This window comes from Chlorocebus sabaeus, chromosome X (assembly GCF_047675955.1).
Source record: "Chlorocebus sabaeus isolate Y175 chromosome X, mChlSab1.0.hap1, whole genome shotgun sequence".
NCBI lineage: Eukaryota > Metazoa > Chordata > Mammalia > Primates > Cercopithecidae > Chlorocebus > Chlorocebus sabaeus.
The window spans coordinates 23,763,710-23,783,898 of record NC_132933.1 but is presented as its reverse complement, the minus strand read 5'-3'; the positions used below and the strand labels follow the sequence as shown (position 1 = coordinate 23,783,898).

At 50.4% G+C, this 20,189-nt stretch overlaps 1 protein-coding gene across 10 annotated transcripts in view; it reads left to right on the top strand.

The window, feature by feature from the left end:
- The window catches only part of BCORL1 (BCL6 corepressor like 1), a 78,108-nt gene that overhangs the window by 29,596 nt on the left and 28,323 nt on the right, over nucleotides 1-20,189 (top strand). For 8 of the 10 annotated variants that reach the window (XM_073013407.1, XM_073013406.1, XM_073013405.1 and 5 more), the window contains 6 exons: nucleotides 2,837-2,927; nucleotides 3,211-6,474; nucleotides 11,241-11,406; nucleotides 13,156-13,236; nucleotides 15,247-15,636; nucleotides 18,885-19,111. In XM_073013407.1, coding sequence (XP_072869508.1) covers nucleotides 2,837-2,927; nucleotides 3,211-6,474; nucleotides 11,241-11,406; nucleotides 13,156-13,236; nucleotides 15,247-15,636; nucleotides 18,885-19,111 — 4,219 coding nt within the window. Of the gene's footprint in view, nucleotides 1-813; nucleotides 912-2,836; nucleotides 2,928-3,210; nucleotides 6,475-11,240; nucleotides 11,407-13,155; nucleotides 13,237-15,246; nucleotides 15,637-18,884; nucleotides 19,112-20,189 lie in introns of those variants that run through there. The other 2 variants (XM_073013408.1, XM_037989125.2) reach the window with 2 other exon arrangements.

Genomic DNA, 20,189 nt, shown 5'->3' with positions numbered 1-20,189 from the left:
TGCCTCCTCTGTGGTGGGAAGAAACAGCAGGATTGATTTTCAGTCCTGACTGAAGCCTGCTATGACCTCTGTACCCTCCTTCCGCCCCTGCCCCCGCCAGCTGCACGTCATAACCTTGCCTGGTTGACCCAGCTCTTCCCGGGCCCCCTCCCCTGCAAGTTACTCCTGTCCCAGGCTCTTCTCTCAATGGAGCAAGTTAATGTTTGCTTAGCTCTGCCCACCCCTCTTCTCAGAGGATTTGAAACACGGCTGCATGACATTTTGCAGTGCCTTTGGGGCTGGCACTCAGGCGTGGGTATGGCTGGAGTAGCCAGGACTGCTGTTGCTTGGCCTGGTTCTGTGGTTCTCTCGCAGCTGCCTTCGAGAGCAGGGATTCTGCTTTCAAGGTGTGATCTCAGGCAGGGTGGGAGCTTGCAAGGGGGGAGTGAGGATGCAGCCCACTGCCTTTTGTATGACCTGGAGGGGAAAGAATGTAAATAAATAGCACCTTCCCATGTGGGGTTGCTTGGGGAAAGTGCTGCTTGTTTTCCCTGGAGTATTCCCCCCAAAATCATCCCTGGCAATTCTAGTGGGAACACGCTTCCCCCTGGCCCAAGGCTGGGCATACGTCTCGCTTTTGTGGTCTCTTAGGAGTTGATGTGAAAGTATGTTTTCCCTTTCCCTCAGTCCCTCCCTCCCTCCCCTTCCCGAGACCACCCTGACTGCATCTAAAGCCCTTGCCTCTCCTTACGGTCATTTCTGTTTGTCACCAACAGTCACTTCCAGCAGTGGAGCCCTCCCACTTCTGCCAGCCTAACTGCCTTTTAAAGGGAACAAGCCTTTCCCCCTCGGTTAGCCCCTTCTGGATCCCTGAAAAGATGGGGAGAGGCCCGTGGTGATCCCCCTTGCCTTTTTTGCTTCTCTTGCCCCAGGTACAATTTTGGAGTCCCTGTTTCAGTGGGAGGGAGGGAGTTAGCAGCACCCTCCCCCTTCTTGTTGGGGTTGGCTCCAGCACCCTGACTGCCCTTTGGCTAGGGTGACTGGGGAGGCGGGAGCTGGCTTCTTCAGGGCTGTCTTCAGGAGCTTGGGGTGAGGCTCTAAAGAAGGGAGGCAAAAACTAGCCAGGCGTGGTGTCGCATGCCTATAATTCTGGCTACGCAGGAGGCTGAGGCAGGAGAATTGCCTGATCCCAGGAGGCGGAGGTTGCAGTGAGCCGAGATTGAGATTGCGCCACTGCACTCCAGCCTGGGTGACAGAGCGAGATTCAATCTAAAAAAAAAAAAAAAAAAAAAACCAAAACAGGGAAAAAAGGAGAGAAAGAAGGGAGGTGATTTCAGGCACAGTGTATTTCCCCAGGAGCACACAGAGCAGTCCTGTGCCTTGCCCACCCAGGAAACGCACTGCAGCATCTATGTTGGGGTTTTATTCTTTAACTTCAACCTCCTCCTTGGCCACTCCCACCCACAGCTCCCAAGGGCAGGGGGCAATAGTTTTTTTCTGTTGTTGTTTTGAGACAGGGTCTCACTCTGTCGCCCAGGCTGAAGTGCAGTGGTGGGATCTCGACTCACTGCAACCTCTGCCTCCCAGACTCAAGCGATTCTCCTGCCTCAGCCTCCCAAGTAGCTGGGATTACAGGTGCCTGCCACCACACCTAGCTAATTTTTGTATTTTTTAGTAGAGTTGAGGTTTTACCATGTTGGCCACGCTGATATGGAACTCCTGACCTCAGGTGATGTACCCACCTTGGTTGGCCTCCCAAAGTGCTGGGATTACAGGTGTGAGCCACATTGCCTGGCCTAATAGTTCTTGCTGTACTTGAAATACCAGACTTTCAGTGGGTAACTTCACCCTTCCAGTCTAATACCACCCCTTCCTTTTTTTTTTTTGGTTAGGATGTACCATTTTCTATGATGCTTACCTGAAATTTGGAGAAGACTTTTTGAGCAGGGGGAGATGCAGTTGAGTTTTCCTCCTTTGGGACCCGACTGTCTGGCCTTGAGTCCTTTTTCTCTGGGGCATATGAACCTGAATTTGGGGTCTGAGGCCTTTCGGACGGGAGAGAACAAAGTGGTGCTGGGAGACTGATGGGGGGGTGGGGGGGCACTGGCCGGAGATAGGATGTAGGCAAGGATAGAAGGAGGGTAGAAGGGAGGGCGTTGCCTAGAACTCTAGAAAAGGGGGCAGTGTCTGCTGGAGGGAAAAAAGTAGTATTCTTAAAATAATGCCTCTCAGCACCCAGTGACCTGGTGGCCTCCAAGTGGTATCATTACCAGTGCTAATAAACGTGTCTCTGCTCTAGGCAAGCCAGGAGGTGAATAGGTGATGATTCAGATGTAGACCTGAAAACACAACAGGAGTTTATTTGTTTTAGAAGAAGATTACCCATATGACACTTTTAGCCAGCTGCCCTTAGAGACTTAAAATAAGATTGTATTTAAAAGAAAAATGGTTTTTGCATACCTTTTGAGGCATTCAGTGGTTCTCATGTCTCTCCCCTTTGAGCAATGCCCTGTACATCCTGGGTGGCCATTTTGGCAGGTAAGCTCCAGGGAAAAGGTAAAAGTGCTAGGGTGTCCACACTCCTGGCAAGAGCCCTAGAAAACAGGGTGAACAGTCCAAAGAAGGGAGTCTAGTCAGACTGGGCTCTGGCAGGGACTTCCAACGCTAGGTGTGGAGCCTCCACTTTGTAACCAAGAACCCCCAGTTCCTTGTAATCCTCCTCGCAATCTCACCTCACAGGAAGTGAGACAGGAAGGTTTTATGGGGACCCAGGAAGGCAAGAGGCATTCTGGGGAAGGTGGTGGTGGCTCTAATCCTGGGCCTCATGTCCCTTCTCTGGTTGTATCTTCCATGCTAGAAGAGCACCTCTTTCTGATGAGGAGTCAACGACAGGCGACTGCCAGCACTTTGGATCTCAGGAGTTTTGTGTCAGCAGCAGTTTTTCCAAGGTAAGAGGCTTTATGGAGCCACGTGCTGTCCACCAAAGGATGGAGTTGAGCTGCCCAGAAGGTGTGCCCAGCCTGCCATCCCAAGAAGTGGGCAGAAAGGGACAGGGTCTCTCCCAGGAGTTGGTGTTGGTGGGACACAAATTGGCTGGCTGCCCTCTGCGTCTTCTGAGACCTGGTTGGTCGAGTTGCAGAGAAGACCAGCAGTTGCCTCTCAGGGCTCTCAGAACACTTGCACCATCTTCAGCGAGCTGGCTGAAATGTGCATGCTATCCTGTCGTTGCAGGTGGAGCTCACGGCAGTTGGAAGTGGCAGCAATGCCCGGGGGGCAGACCCAGATGGCAGTGCTACAGAAAAACTTGGGCACAAGTCAGAAGACAAGCCTGACGATCCCCAGCCAAAAATGGACTATGCTGGGAACGTGGCAGAGGCCGAGGGCCTCTTGGTGCCCCTGAGCAGCCCAGGAGACGGGCTCAAGCTTCCTTCATCTGACAGCACCGAGGCCAGCAACAGCAGGGCCGACTGCTCCTGGACTCCACTCAACACCCAAATGAGCAAACAGGTTGACTGCTCGCCTGCTGGAGTAAAGGCTTTGGACTCTCGGCAAGGTGTTGGAGAGAAGAATACTTTCATTTTGGCAACTCTGGGAACCGGAGTCCCTGTGGAGGGGACCCTGCCTCTGGTTACCACTAACTTTAGTCCTCTGCCAGCCCCTATCTGTCCCCCTGCTCCCGGTTCAGCCTCTGTCCCCCCCTCTGTTCCAGATGCATTCCAGGTTCCCCTCTCCGTCCCTGCCCCAGTCCCCCATTCAGGGCTTGTTCCAGTCCAAGTTGCCACTTCAGTTCCAGCTCCTTCCCCTCCCTTAGCACCTGTCCCGGCTCTGGCTCCGGCGCCACCGTCGGTGCCCACGCTCATCTCTGACTCGAACCCCCTTTCCGTTTCGGCCTCGGTCTTGGTGCCTGTGCCAGCTTCTGCTCCCCCTTCGGGCCCGGTCCCCCTGTCGGCTTCAGCTCCTACCCCGCTTTCAGTCCCAGTTTCAGCTCCTCCCTTGGCTCTCATCCAGGCTCCTGTGCCCCCTTCAGCTCCAACCTTGGTTCTCGCTCCCGTCCCCACTCCAGTTCTGGCTCCCATGCCGGCATCCACACCTCCAGCTGCCCCTGCCCCTCCGTCTGTGCCCATGCCCACTCCAACCCCGTCTTCCGGCCCACCTTCTACCCCCACCCTCATCCCCGCCTTTGCTCCCACGCCGGTGCCTGCACCCACCCCAGCCCCCATCTTTACTCCAGCCCCCACACCCATGCCTGCTGCCACGCCAGCTGCCATTCCCACCTCTGCACCCATCCCGGCCTCCTTCAGTTTGAGTCGAGTGTGCTTTCCTGCAGCTCAGGCACCAGCTATGCAAAAAGTACCCCTGTCCTTTCAGCCAGGGACAGTGCTGACCCCGAGCCAGCCGCTGGTATATATCCCACCTCCAAGCTGTGGGCAGCCGCTCAGTGTGGCCACACTGCCAACCACTCTAGGGGTCTCCTCCACTCTTACGCTCCCCGTCCTGCCATCCTACCTGCAGGACAGGTGTCTCCCAGGCGTGCTAGCCTCCCCAGAGCTCCGTTCTTACCCGTACGCATTTTCTGTGGCCCGGCCTCTGACTTCGGATTCCAAGCTGGTGTCTCTGGAGGTGAACAGGCTCCCTTGCACTTCCCCATCTGGTAGCACCACCACCCAGCCTGCACCCGACGGAGTCCCTGGGCCTTTGGCAGATACGTCCCTCGTCACTGCTTCTGCCAAGGTGCTTCCAACTCCACAGCCTCTGCTGCCAGCCCCCAGTGGGAGCTCAGCCCCACCACACCCCTCCAAGATGCCCACTGGCACCGAGCAGCAAACAGAAGGGACTTCCGTTACCTTCTCTCCTCTTAAGTCACCGCCACAGCTGGAACGAGAGATGGCCTCTCCACCTGAGTGCAGCGAGATGCCCCTTGATCTGTCCTCCAAGTCCAACCGCCAGAAGCTTCCATTGCCGAACCAGCGCAAGACACCCCCCATGCCTGTGTTGACCCCCGTGCACACCAGCAGCAAGGCCCTCCTCTCCACAGTCCTGTCTAGGTCTCAGCGCACGACCCAGGCTGCCGGCAGCAACGTCACCTCCTGCCTGGGCTCCACTTCCTCACCCTTTGTTATATTTCCTGAGATCGTGAGGAATGGGGACCCGAGCACCTGGGTGAAGAACTCAACCGCGCTGATTAGCACCATTCCTGGCACCTACGTGGGAGTGGCCAACCCAGTGCCTGCATCCCTGCTGCTGAACAAAGACCCCAACCTGGGCCTCAACCGTGACCCCCGCCATCTCCCCAAGCAGGAGCCCATCTCCATCATTGATCAAGGAGAGCCGAAGGGCGCTGGTGCCACATGTGGCAAAAAGGGCAGCCAGGCTGGTGCTGAGGGACAGCCAAGCACAGTGAAACGATACACCCCAACCCGCATTGCCCCTGGGCTGCCAGGGTGCCAAACCAAGGAACTCTCTTTGTGGAAACCCACAGGGCCAGCAAATATTTATCCCCGGTGTTCAGTCAATGGGAAACCTACCAGCACCCAGGTCCTGCCTGTTGGCTGGTCCCCATACCACCAGGCGTCTCTGCTTTCCATTGGCATTTCCAGTGCTGGGCAGCTGACCCCCAGTCAGGGGGCGCCCATCAGGCCCACCAACGTTGTTTCGGAGTTTTCTGGTGTGCCATCTCTCAGCTCCAGCGAAGCCGTGCACGGACTTCCCGAGGGGCAGCCACGGCCTGGGGGCTCCTTTGTTCCAGAGCAGGACACTGTTACAAAGAACAAAACTTGCCGGATTGCTGCCAAGCCTTACGAAGAACAAGTCAATCCTGTCCTCTTGACCCTCAGCCCTCAGACTGGGACCCTGGCACTGTCTGTTCAGCCTAGTGGTGGGGACATTCGAATGAATCAGGGGCCTGAGGAATCAGAGAGCCACCTCTGCTCTGACAGCACTCCTAAGATGGAAGGCCCCCAGGGGGCTTGTGGCCTGAAGCTGGCAGGAGACACGAAGCCTAAGAACCAAGTGCTGGCCACCTACATGTCCCATGAGCTGGTCCTGGCCACCCCCCAGAACCTGCCTAAGATGCCTGAGCTGCCTTTGCTACCTCACGACAGCCACCCCAAGGAACTTACCTTGGACGTGGTTCCGAGCAGCAGGAGGGGCTCCAGCACCGAGCGCCCACAGCTTGGAAGCCAGGTGGATCTGGGGCGAGTGAAAATGGAGAAGGTGGATGGTGATGTGGTCTTCAATTTAGCCACCTGCTTCCGGGCTGATGGCCTCCCAGCGGCTCCCCAAAGGGGCCAAGCTGAAGTTCGGGGTAAGACCGGGCAGGCGCGAGTGAAACAGGAAAGTGTAGGGGTCTTTGCTTGCAAGAACAAGTGGCAGCCAGATGATGTGACGGAATCTCTGCCGCCCAAGAAGATGAAGTGCGGCAAAGAGAAGGACGGCGAAGAGCAGCAGCTGCAGCCCCAAGCCAAGGCCATGGTCCGGAGTTCCCACAGACCCAAGGTAAGTGCCAAGCTAAGGTCCAGGGTGGGGCCGAGACACTGCTGGTCTACTTCGTGCTGTGGATGGCAACCTCCTGTGACCCCTACCCTGTGACACAGTGCTGCTGGGCAGCTGTGTGAACTGAACGGATTGGAAGGCTTTTGTAAAAGGAATAATGACCTGTCCCCTCCCTAGGTCACATTTTCCATATACGGTGTCTCAGCCTGGGGGAGAGGCTGGCTTGTAGTTTGTAGGATGTGGGAAATGATTCCGTCCCTGGGGTAGGGAAGCCATTGTCCCAGATGAGGTCGGAAAGCGGAAGAAGGTATTGGTGAGGGAAATCAATGAATAACAGGCTCTTCCTTGAATAACCATTCTTCCTTTTCCTATACTGAGAGAACACTGGCCTTGAGAACTTAGGGATGGGGAGAGCAGGGGCCTCTGACGGGGTTGTTCCTTGCACCGCTGGTGGGGGGCCTGCTTGGGATTTGCTGGGAGCCTTGTGGGGTCAGAGCCAATTTGGCTTCTGTGCTAATCCATCAGTTTCCTACCCGCTCAAATGCTCGAGGCAGCAGATTTGGGTTTTGGCCCATTGGGGATTGGATGGGCAGGGCAGGTTGGGTGTCTGGGTGTTGGTCTTAACAGGCTATGGATGGTGGCAGAGTTCTAGGCAAAAAGGTGGGCCAGGAACACTTGATAAGAATCCCCTGGTCCCCTAGAAGGGACCAGAGGCCACTGGTGATCCAAGGAGAATCTTGAAACATTTGAGGATAGGGTTTATTGAAAATCTAGGACAGCTTGAAGTTCTGTTAGCAAGCTTTCAAGTTGGATGTTGATGTACACTAAGGGACAAATTTCCGGCTAGAGCACTGTGAATTTGTCTGTGGCAAAAGTTTATGGTCTTTTCTGGACCATAGACCATTTCGAAAAGCTAATGAGAGCTATGGACCCTGTTCCCAGAAACGTGACCTCAAAATTTTGCCAGTAATTTCAGGGGGTTCATGGACCTGACCTCTGCCTCATCACCCAAAGCCCACCCAGGGACTCCAGGTTAAGAACCCCTGAGATAGGTATTTGGGTGGCTTTTAACTCACAAACCTCACACCCTGGTATGTCAGAGACACATGAAGTAGGAACGTGGGTCATGACGCAGTAGAGCATATAACATTTGGCAGGTAACTGCCATCTGCACTCGGTGGTAATAAGAATAATAATTCATGTCGTTAGAGTTGTGTTTCTACATATGTTATCTAATCCTTACAGTAACCCTATGAGGTGAATGCTACACCAATCTACAGGTGAGAAAATAAATGAAACAGAGGCTCAGAGAGGATACACTACCCAGTTACACAGCTACTAAATGGCAGAACTAGAACTCCGACTCTGGTCTCTGGTTCCAAAGTCCATGTTCTTCTTCGGCCAGCTATACCATATTATTTTCTACTCTCTTTCCTTTTTTTTTTTTTTTTGAGTCAGGATCTTGCTCTGTCACCCAGGCTGGAGTGCAGTGGCTCGATGACAGCTCATCGCAGCCTTCACCTTCTGGGCTTAAGCAGTCTCCCACTTCAGCCTCCCAAGTAGCTGGGACCACAGGTGTGTACCACTATACCTGGCTAATTATTTTTTGTAGAGACGAGGTCTCACTATGTTAGCCAAGCTAGTCTCAAACTCCTGGGCTGAAGCGATCCTCCTGCTTCAGCCTCCCAAAGTGCTGGGATTACAGGTGTGAGCCACTGCACCTGACTGTCTTCTACTCTCCGCCCATGGAACTGTTTCACTGAATGTTTTGCAAGTTTTTGTTGCATGGCTACTGTATGCCAGTCCTTCCCAGGCAATGGGAATACATCTTCAGGAGGGTGGTATCATAGATTGATGAGGAGTATGCTCCCTGGAGCCAGACACAGAGCCTGGGTTTGAATTTTGGCCCCACCTCTTCCTAGCTGTGTGCTGTTAGTCAAGCTACTTAATCTCCATGGCCTTCAGTGTCTTAATCTATACACAAGACAATAATAGTACCTACTCATAGAGTTGTTGTGAAGATTAAATGAGATGATGATATAAAATGTCCACAATAGGCAAATCCATGGAGACAGAAAGTAGACTAGTGGTTGCCTAGGGCTGGGGAGGATGGAAGATTTGGGGAGTGACTGTTTAATGGGTACTGGGTTTCCATTCAGGCTGATGAAAAAGTTCTGGAGCTAGATAAGTAGGGATGGTTACATAGCTCTATGACTATACTAAAAACAACTGAATTTTACACTTAAGTGAATTGCATGGTATGTCTCAATAAATTATATCTCAGTAAAGCTCTCATTTTAAAAACGATTAAAGAATGCGATATACATAAGTGTGTAGAGTAGTACCTGGCACATAGTAGTTGTTCAGTTAGCGTTAGTGGTTGCTGTTATTGTTAGCATTACAAACAAAATAGATGTGGTCCCGCCTCTCATGAAGCTTATGTCTTACAGATGACTCAGTGACAGGTGGGCACTGCTCCATCCTATATTAGATGAACAGTTCAGTGGGCCCACTGTCAAATGCAGAGGGCAGAGAATAAAATTACAAGATCAGGGGCCTGGAAGCAGCTCTTCACAACTGCCTGTAAGGATTTAGTAAATGTCTATTTTTTGAAAGTGCAAATCACTTCATTCTTTTTTACATGCCACCTTCCTGAGAAGGAAACTGTTGATCAGCAAACTAAGATCAGGGTTTTGTTTGAAACAGCCCCTTTCAGGGCTTGGCCAAGAATGAAAATAGTCTCCTGTTGCCAATACCACCTGCCCAAGTCCTCTCGGGATCCTAAAGGGCCTTCTGCATCACCAGCAGAGAGAAAGTTCTGCTTCATTTGGTGTTGGATGTATTTTATTGTCTTCTCATTCCTTGGAAAATTCTTTGGAAAATATTTCAAAACTCTGTTAACCAGAACATTCGTCTCACACAGTCTCCCCATCCTCCCAACTTCATGCATAAGTTGGAGTGTGCGAAATATTTTTATTCCTGACCTCAGGTGATCTGCTCGCCTCAGCTTCCCGAGGTGCTGGGATTACAGGCTTGAGCCACCGCACCCTGCTAGATGTTCTGTTTTACTTGTTTTTGTCTTAGGAAGTAAAAGTTAATGACCTGTATTTGAAAGAGCCAGCTAAGAATGATATTCAGAAATAAACAGGACATGTTCAAATGTATGTGCATTTGACTTTATTCCCCCTGACTTAAAATAGTTTTTCTCCAGCCATACTTGGTCAGTTTTTAAGCAGCAGTTCCCCATCTTCCTCTTTGCAACCAATGCTTTCCTCCTCCTAACACTTTGGTTTGTAGGAACTGGCAGCGAGCCAAGGGGGAAACTGAACTTGAATTTTTAGTTCAGGCCTCTGCTGAAAATAAGAAGCAGGAGGAGTTCATGGGATAGGAGGAGTCCTGGAATTTGATGGGTAGCAGTGATTCCCTGTCCCTAGAGAATTAGGAGGCCCCAGCCCCCGAAGATGTTCCATCAGTAAGGTATGTGCCATCCCCTTAGCTGGAGGTACACCACGATAACCTTCTAGCAGGCGAGGCATGGGTCAGCTTAGGGAAAAAACAACTCAAGCAAGTTTAACCCTTCCTTTCCTCCTTGGACCTGCTTTTATTGTTCCAACGTTTTGCTTATTCTGCACTCCCTGCATACTAGAATACTGGAAATCCCTACATTGCCCTATTTCTTGTTTAGTGGCACAGAGAGACCTCAAAGCTCATGAGAATACGTGACTGTTAGGCTGAGAGTGTCCTTGTAGTGTGTGAGCACAGCCATTGTGCCTCTTAGATGTGCCAGGCAGTGGGTGTGGGAGAAGCTGAGCTGAAGCAGCCAAGGAAGTGATTCGGGGAAGATAGGTAGTGAGAGCTGATGCCCAGAGGCCTGGGCTGGGGGCCAGGAGCCCCAGGTCCCAGTCCCAATCCTGGGTCTTTCTCACTGCAAGCACAAATGTGCTAACTTGCAGGTTGGCCTGGTAAGTGAGAGTCCCTGAGCCAGTGGACACATGGGGTTGTGTGTTACCCTGGACAAGTCATTCAACCCTTTGTCTTAGAGCCTCCGTTTTCTTATCTGTTCAGTGGGGATAATATTAGCTTCTCCTCCCAGGGTTGTGGGGAGGATAAAATCCAATAATAGAGATGAGAGCATTTGGACAAGCTGAAAGTGCTGCAGAGTATAAAGTGGCATTATGAATAATGCCTGGGCCTTTTCACTGGGTTTTATAAATATGAGGATATTTGAATTGCTCCGGTGTCATGTTTTTCTTCTTGCCTTAGTTGAATCTATTTTCTGGTATTAATTTACACGTGAAAAGAGACAATTTTTCTTGAGTTGGCCTGTACTGAGAATTATTTTCAGTTGTTGGTGCAATACCATTCACAGTGAAGTTATTTGAACAATGTAGTCTCCCAACTTGCAGAAGAGGCATTTTGTTTAATGCCGGTCTCTCCATTGGTGTTTGGGTACAGAGAGTATGGGGCCTGACTTTGCACCTTTTAAAATGACTTTGGGTGTTTATTCACTGGCTTGTGAACGCAGACTCTGTAGACCTCTTTAAAGTGATGGGGTGTGGACGCCTACGGGGATTAGCTGGGGCCCTGGACTCAGTCCAAAAGAACCCCTGTCACCCACTGTGGAAGGCAGCGCACGGCCCCTTGCCCCTGGTCCCCCACTCTGGGCAGCTCATGCCTCCAGGTCAGAAACAGGACACACAGCTCAACCCTGGGAGAGCTTTCTTAAGAAGCGAAACTGATCTCAGACCTGACCCTCTACCTCTCCACAGTGCCGGAAGCTGCCCAGTGACCCCCAGGAATCCACCAAGAAAAGCCCCAGGGGGGCTTCAGATTCAGGAAAAGAGCACAATGGAGTCAGGGGAAAGCACAAGCACCGGAAGCCGACAAAGCCGGAGTCCCAGTCTCCAGGAAAACGAGCCGAAGGCCACGAGGAAGGTAGGCCCCGAGGCCCTGGCCCTCTGGGCTGGCCTGCAGAGGGATCCCCAGGGCACGGTGGTGAGGGCAGAGGGGCTCAGGCGCTGACTCCTTCACTCTGGAAAAGTGAGACTTCTTCAGTGTGGAAAGAAGATATGATTGACCCCTCTGAAGTCTAAGGTGAGCGAGCAAGGATCGGGGCCCCTTTTGCTCCCCCTGGGCGCTAGAATAAGGCTGAAGGAAGTGGTTTTCAGACACAAACACCAGGCCCACAACACAGTAGCCGACCCATTTCCCCGCGATGGGTCTAGGCTCAAAGAAACAAGTTTACGGAGAATTTAGACAAAAACCACAGAATGGGGGTTCATTATGCTGTCTTCTTTGGGTATACTGGAACACTGCCATTCTGAAAAGATGAAAATCAATAGTTAGCTAGTTAGCTAGGAGAGTTTAGAGAAATCTTAAACGTTTATTGTCACTTAGGGACACACAGAATGTTTGGGATGAAGGGGCTGGTATGTGTCCCTAACCTGTCCGTTTTGCCACTAATAGTTTCTGGGCACCCTTATCAGGGAGAGAATCCCCAGCATTCCTGAGCATAGGAGTCCAGGTGCATGGTCTTGCCCATCTGACATGACTATGACCTGCCACTTCTGGTCTATTTTTTTGGTTTTGTTTTGATTTTTTGTTTTGAGACAGAGTCTCGCTTTGTTTCCCAGGCTAGAGGGAGTTCAGTGGCACAATCTCGGCTCACTGCAGCCTCAACCTCCTGAGCTCAAGTGATCCTCCCACCTCAGCCTCCTGAGTAGCTGGGACCACAGGCATGTGCTAGCTACTCACAAACATCTGGCTGATGTTTGTAGTTTTTGAAGAGATGGGGTTTCACCATGTTTCCCAGGCTGGTCTTGAACTCCTGGGCTCAAGCTATCTCCCTGCCTCAGCCTCCCAAAGTGTTGGGATTACAGGCGTCAGCCACCGCATCCGGCCTGATCTGTTCTTAGCCGTTTTTCTCTGTTCACTGGCTCCTTGTTCCCATCTTCCTGCCTCACTCAATCCTCCAAGATTCACTGAGGTTGCCCTCCTCTGTGACCTGCTCCAGCTCAGGTAGAACTTTTTTTTTTTTTTTTTTTTTTTTGAGATGGAGTCTCACTCTGTCACCCAGGCTGGAGTGCAGTGGCAAAATCTCAGCTCACTGCAAACTCTGCATCCCGGGTTCAAGTGATTGTCCTTCCTCAGCCTCCCGAGTATCTGGGACTACATGTAGGTGAGCACCACCATGCCCGGCGAATTTTTGTATTTTTAGTAGAGGCAGGGTTTCACCATGTTGGTCATGCTGGTCTCGATCTCCTGACCTCAGGTGATCCACCCATCTCGGCCTCCCAAAGTGCTGGGATTACAGGCATGAGCCACCATGCCCAGCAGAACTTTGTTGAGGTGCAGCAACCTCAGAGTCCTAAGGGCAGTGGGGCCTCCTACTTTCCTACTTTCTGGCACACCATCCAGTTGATACTGTGCACTGCCTTTTCTGATATCAGCAAAAGTGACCAAACTCCCAGTTTTTAAAAACCACCTGGAACCATGCATTGTCTACAAGAGACACATATGTGATGGTCATGTAAGGGGACCAAATAAATGTAACCCAGAGTAACCACAGGGTAAACACAAACTCTTTCTCATCTTCCCCCCTGAGCCTTATAGGTGGGCTTTCTGGTCTTTAGGCTTTGATTGTAACATTGCTGCCTTCTGTCCCCAAACCACACATCACTCCAGGTTCCTTGGAAAAGAAAGCAAAGAGCAGTTTCCGTGACTTTATTCCTGTGGTTCTGAGCACCCGCACGCGCAGTCAGTCTGGTGAGTGAGACTCAGGTGATGGCCCCTCTAGGCATCTTCTATGAAAAGAGAGATCGAAATCTGGTTGAGCAGTTTTACCATGGGCCCAGGTGTCAAGTTGGAAATTTGATTCGCTGTGCCCCACAATGCCCAGCTCCTTGCAGAGATAAGAGAGCCCTGGGTGGGGGCAGGGGACAAAGAGTCCTCAAATATTTCCCACTGTTTGAGGACTATTTGTTCAACTTTTCAGAGCAGGGATTTGGTATCTCTTGTTGGGAGCTGATGGTGGAAAGAGGTAAGGCCTGTGCCACTCAGGAAAGCCTGTTTAACTCCAAGCTTTGGCACCTTGTCATTACTGGGGCCAATCTCAGGCACAGACTTTTAACTTTTGACCTTGGTCTTATTGCCCTGTGTGACAGGCATCCTCAAAATTGGAAAAGTCATTGAATTGTCAGGGCTGGCAGAATCACATTTGGCTCCCTGAATTTGTATTGGTCAACCTCCAGGGACTAAAAGAAGCTAGCCCTTTCTAGCCACCACTACCTTCTGCTAGCCTCCACACTGGTATCCAGGGCTGGAGATGGTTGCCCCATTCACCTAATTTCCATGCAAATTGGATAGAATGGGGAAGCAAGGTCTAGTGTAAACTCAGTTATCTGACATTCTATTAACTAGCACCTTAGCACATGGCAAGTGAGGTGGTAATTGGGGCTCATAATGATGGCCTGGAGGCCTTGCAAAATCCTGAAGTGTCCTCTGAATTATCAAAGAGCGACTACATTACAGCCAGTTCCATTTTAGTGTTAAACACATTGTACCGTATTTGATTCTTTGGAAATTGGTGATTCCTTTGTGATCTCTATGATGATTCTGTACTAACCAGAATATTAGATTAACCAGAGCACTTTGTTTTGCCTGGCCTATATAACGGAAAGTGTGCTGTTATTTGCTGTCTTTTAGCAGTCTGACTAACTTGAAGCTTTGGTCAAGGGCTACTTACTCTATTTGCCTCGAACCATTTCTTTCTTCTGCTGACCTTGCTTGGGTCTGGGGACTGTTGAGTTAATAGCTGGGCCTTGGGAGAAAGATGGTGGTATCTCACAGCTGCTTCCGAGGAGGAAGGTGTCAAATCTCCTGTAGTGTGAAACCAGGCCAATTTAGGATGTACTTTTGTTGTTAGCAGAGTTGAAGGAAAGAGTGGAGAGAGAAAATGGCCTCTTGGCAAGGTGGCTGAGGAAGGCAGGAAAGGTATCATCCATCCTGGGGTGGTGGGGGAGGAGGGGGAAGCGCTTGCCCAGCAGTGAGGAACAGCTACAACCCGGTGGAGGGAGGCGCCTGGGAGGAAGCTCCACCCCTGAACTCTTGGCAAGTCAGGAGGAGGTGGGGTCAATTTAAGGGAAGTGGGTGTGCCTGGGTGCATTTGGGCGTGACCCAACCAGACTCTCACAGATCACAGGAAAGGGACTCCTTCTTGCTTTGCTTTTCTTGAGACTTTTCTCTTGTGATGATTCTGCTTGGCCTGGGTGGCTCTGTCCCCAAGATTGGCGGTGCCACAAAAGGAGTATGTCCTCCCTTGCCCTGTCTGAGACCCCAATTGCCCTCTCCTGGCCCCTGATTTCCCAGGGACCCGTGGCCCTCTCCTGCCCTTTACAAAATACTTGGCACCTTATAAGAGCTAAGCAAGCGTTTTGGGTGTGAATTCAGGTAACACTGTAACGTGGATGAGTAAGGGTGTATGTTTTTAATACTTGATGTTGTCTGGTATATTGGACTCTGTAAAGCACATATGCGTGAAAGATCTTATTTGAGCCTCAAAACAGCCCTGTGAGGTCAGTAAGGGGAGAACAGTATCCCCATTTTATAGATGAGGAGACTGCACTGAAGGAACTTTCCCGAAGGGTACAGCTTATTACTGGCAGAGCCTGAACTTGAACCCAGACCTTCAAACTCCTAGTCCAGGGCATTCACTTCGACACCATGCTTTGTCCTTTGAAGAAGTACCTGACCATCCTCTGTACATCCCGTCCACAGGAAGCATCTGTAGCTCCTTTGCTGGCATGGCAGACAGTGACATGGGAAGCCAGGAAGTCTTCCCCACAGAAGAAGAAGAAGAGGTAACCCCCACCCCAGCTAAGCGTCGAAAGGTGAGAAAGACCCAACGGGACACCCAGTATCGCAGCCACCATGCCCAGGACAAGTCTCTGCTGAGCCAGGGTCGAAGGCACCTGTGGCGAGCCCGAGAAATGCCCTGGAGGACAGAGGCTGCCCGGCAAATGTGGGACACCAATGAGGAGGAGGAGGAAGAGGAGGAGGAGGGCCTGCTGAAGAGGAAGAAACGAAGACGGCAGAAGAGCCGAAAATATCAGACTGGGGAGTACCTGACGGAGCAAGAAGATGAGCAGCGGCGGAAAGGGAGAGCAGGTAAGGCTGGCCAGGGCTCTGCTGTCGCCGCAGCCTGTTTGGCTTCTGGGAACCCTCGGGCATCTCTACGCCAGCCAAAGGCTTCGGGACCCAGAGAAACCCGGTGCTATGATCTCCAGCTGCCAGAGGGGGTCACTCAACTCCAGCTCCCAGCCTTTGGCTTTGGGTTGACATTGAATGAGTTCGGATTGGCCTGCAGGTGAGCGGAGGACATGAAGGCCCAAGCCCTCCAGTTTCTTATAGAAGTCTGAACCTGTGGGCAAGGCCGCGGTGACATCCTTGGCATGGGACAACTGGATACCAGGGAGTTCTCTGGTTGGCTTGAGGGAGTCGAGTCTTTTGGGAGGACAGGTTCTCTCTCCTAGAATCTTGGGTTCAAGAAGACAGAGGGCATCGGCTGCCTTTCCTGGGATACTTGCAGCCTCTAAGCTAAAAAGAAGTACAGTGGGTTCTTCAAACCAACAGAAGAACTTCAAGTAGAAACGGGCACAGCATTGCTTTATCCGTTAAAGCCACAGTGATTATTCAGAGACGGAGTGAAGCTTTGAGGTGACCCAAAGTGGCATCATTTTTGTTGGACCTGAGTTAAGAAGGCAGGCAACCCAAAGAGAAAACCAGGCTTTCTCTGATCACATCAAATGCTGTGATATACCTTCCTGGAGGCACAGACTGTCACAAGACGCTAGTATCAGTATGTTCCACTGAGTACTGTTCAGGCCCATTCCTATAGTGGATTTCTAAATAAGCAAAAAGCACATCTCTGAGTTTTATAAGAACACCTCTGTCTCTCACTCTCGTTCTCTGACCTCTACCCTGGAAGCAGCAATTGATTGCCTCCTATAATGTATTCATCCTGAGCTGCCAGTAAACATCCGCTGTCTCCTTTTTAGCTAAAACTGAATAACCTCATATTGAGTAGGTAGTAGATTCCAGGTTTGCTATAATGCGAAGATGGTTTAACCTCATTTCCAGCTCTGTTTAAGTGGAGATATATATGATACCCATCTCTACGTTCAAGAGAGTAATTGAGCTAATTTTCATCAACTATGTGACAGAGTGGGAGCAATTTTCTCTTTCTTCTGCTAGAGCAATAATAGATTGGTCAGGAATAAGTTGTCAAGCTGTTGGCCTCAGCTACTTGTGTTAGGATGAAGAGGAGCTTTTGTGTATCACCTAATCTTCTCTAATGGCACCTGGTTTCCTAGCATGGAAGCTTCCTGTGGAACGTATTGGCACTTGGAACCAGAAGGACCTTCAAGGTTGCCTGGTCCAGTTTGCCACCCAATGCAGAGATAGAGATCTCCACAGCATTCTTGACAGGTAGCCAGCCAGCCTTTTCATGAACACACCTCCAGTAATGCAGAGAACACCACCAATCAAGGCATCCTACTTGATTTGGGGGGAGCTTCAGTTGTTGGAACGTAGGTCATTCTTCCTCCATGGATGTGTCTAAGGGTTTTGCATTGAGGCAGCTGGATTTGGCACGTGGTCTGGTCACTTTTCTCCAGATCTGATGATGGCATCTTCGTGCAGGAATTTGGCAAAGGCCAAAATGAGGCAGGTTACACTTCTGTCTGAGCCTCCTGACTTTCTTTTCATCCTGGTTTTGGTTATGTCCCATCTTGACCTGCGGAGCAGGTAGGCAGAGCCACTTCCACTCACACACCTGCCACCTCCGCTGTCTGGTCCTTTGTAGGCTACTTATAAAGCCTTCACTTCTCTACAATTGAATAAACACCCGAGCCTGCCCTGCCCTGGATAAACAAGGTGGGCTGTTTCTTTGCCTGTAGCATTGAACACTGTAATACAACTTCTTCATGTTTCCTGGAGTCCTCACAAGGCATGGTTCTGTTCCTTCCTCTTTTGTCTCAGCCCAAATGTGTTGCATCAAAAGCCCGAGTTTAGAACATTCTGATTGGAAGTGCTATTAGAGACCGTGTAGTACTGCAATTCCTGGACAGGCTATGGGGCCCCACTAGTGGGCTGAGGCTAGTTGGGAGAAAGGGGTGGCATGACAGCTGGCCTTCCAGGAACTGTGCATAAGCTGCAGCCAACTCCTCATGCTGGAATGATGGCTCCCACATCTGGATCTGCCTTTGACAATGTCACATGTGAGAGCCCATGTCAGGGTTGGGGGAGGCGAGTTGAGAACTCTTCAATCTCAGTCCCTTCATTTCACTAATTGCTAGGCATGGTGTTCATTTCGTGGGGAGGAAAACACATGGGCATGGGTCCACCTCAAGAGCTTGTGCTTAAATAACAGAATAATGATTCCTTACTTGTTATAATACTTTTTTAAAGGGATTTTGCATGTATTACCTTATTTCATTCTCATACCACTCTTGTGATGTAGATTATATTCTCCCCATTTTACAGATATGGCAACTGAGGCTCAGAGCAATTAGGACTTGAGCCCAGCCAATCACACAATTGACGGCCAAGCCAAGCAGCACTAATCTTGAGAGACGAGGCTAAACACACAATCAGTTGCCCCTACACACGGGGTTAGGACAGACCCTGTGGGATGAAGCTCTTGATAATGGAGTTCCCGGCAGGCCTTTTTGAAATTAGAATGTGCTTTGTTCAGCAAGCTGTGGCTAAATTAGAGATGTTGCTGGTGTGTTCTAGTGATACCAGTGACTTGATTTTCACCCAGAAAGGGCAGCAGGTTTCTGCCCTTGACTGCCAGCTAAGTAGGCTCATGGTGCCTTCTAGTTTCAGGGAGTTCCTGTAGCTTTGATTTTTGTGTCCTCGGAGAGTGACAAATGGGACAGTCAGGTGAGTAGAGCTGAGGCCATGAAGGCAGCCTTCTACCTTTTCCTCCCTGTTCCCCATGTACTTGATACTTAATGTCAGCAGGACCGCCAGATTTGCTTTCATATGGGACTGGAGAAAGAGACAAAGGGAATGGGGAAAAAAGTGAAAAGAAATTCTGATTTGCTCTGGGTAAAATCCTGTTAAAATTACCTTCATCTTAGGGCTAGCCAGATGGGCCGCCCCCTGCTGGCAGGGCTGGGAGCTGTCTCCTGCTTGTAGAGGAGGGACTTCGATGTTGAGGTATGGTATGTTCATTCAAGAAACATTTAGTGGAATAGTCAGCACTGCACTGGATATCGATAGCTGATAGTTATACAACTTTGCACTGCAGTTCTAATCCCCAAAGTCCTCTGATTCATCTTAGAGGAAGGCGTTGCTTTTCTGTGTTCCATTTCTTTGACGTCCGTTCTTTTCCTGTTTCTTGCCTTCAGATTTAAAGGCCCGTAAGCAGAAGACTTCCTCCTCCCAAAGTTTGGAGCACCGCCTCAGGAACAGGAACCTTCTCTTGCCCAACAAAGCCCAGGGGATCTCGGATTCACCAAATGGTTTCCTCCCAAATAACCTGGAGGAGCCAGCCTGCCTTGAAAATTCAGAAAAACCATCAGGAAAACGAAAGTGCAAGACCAAGCACATGGCAACCGTCTCAGAAGAGGTAAAGGTGCGTAGCCATCAAGGGGTATTGTATAAGGTGTGTGTGTGGGAGGTGGGCAGACGAGGCAGGAGGGAGGGAGGGATGGGGGGATATGGGGAGGATCAAATTAACCCATATTTAGTAAGGCATTCTCAAACTAGTTCTCGAAGGGTTGGGGGTGGGTTTGAAGAATGGGAACTAAAGTTATAGTTAACTATAAGTTCTGGCCCATGATGACTTTTCCTCTACAATCTTTAGATCTTCTTTGAGTTAAGGAAGAATTAAAGAATATGGCAGGATGTTAGCCTCAGTAGCTTGTTAACATCCAATCAAGAAGCTTTTGTCTGGGTTTAACTTACTGGAAACCAATCATGAGACATTCTGAGTCAATCAAGGTAGAAAACAACTTGTAAGAGGAAGGATTGTAAGGTCCAGACAAAGGTTGATTGAGGGTGAGGCTGAAGGAATTCCACTGGGGCCCAGGTTCTAGCTACTCCTCCCCTCCCCTGCTCCCCAGTTTGTTAGCTTCTCACGGAAGCATAAGAGGCACTGAGTGGGCAGTTACCAATCAACAGCCAGGCAAGCATTCCTAAAACCCTCATCCCAAATCAACATCTCTTTTGGGTCTGATGTTCATGCCATTGGTGTTAGGTTGCATGTTGTAACCTTAGAAAAAATCAGTCCTCAACCTGGGTGAACTTTACATTTGAGAGAAGTGAGGGTCCAGGTTCAAATGTATACTCATAATATGTGTTTGTCATTGACAGCCAAAAACAAAAGCCCATCTTCAGCTTGTTTTGGTGGTCGTGATTCTAATTTTTTTCTCTCTCTCTCTCACTCTTTTTTGAGAGAGAGTCATGCGTTGTTGCCCAGGTTGGAGTGCAGTGGCACGATCTCGGCTCACTGCAACCTCCGCCTCCCGGGTTCAAGCGATTCTCGTGCCTCAGCCTTGTGAGTAGCTGGGATTACAGGCGCCTGCCACCACGCCCGGCTATTTTTTGTATTTTTAGTACAAAAATGCAAAAAATCACCATGTTGGCCAGGCTGATCTCAAACTCCTGAGCTCGAGTGATCCGCCTGACTTGGCCTCCCAAAGTGCTGGAAT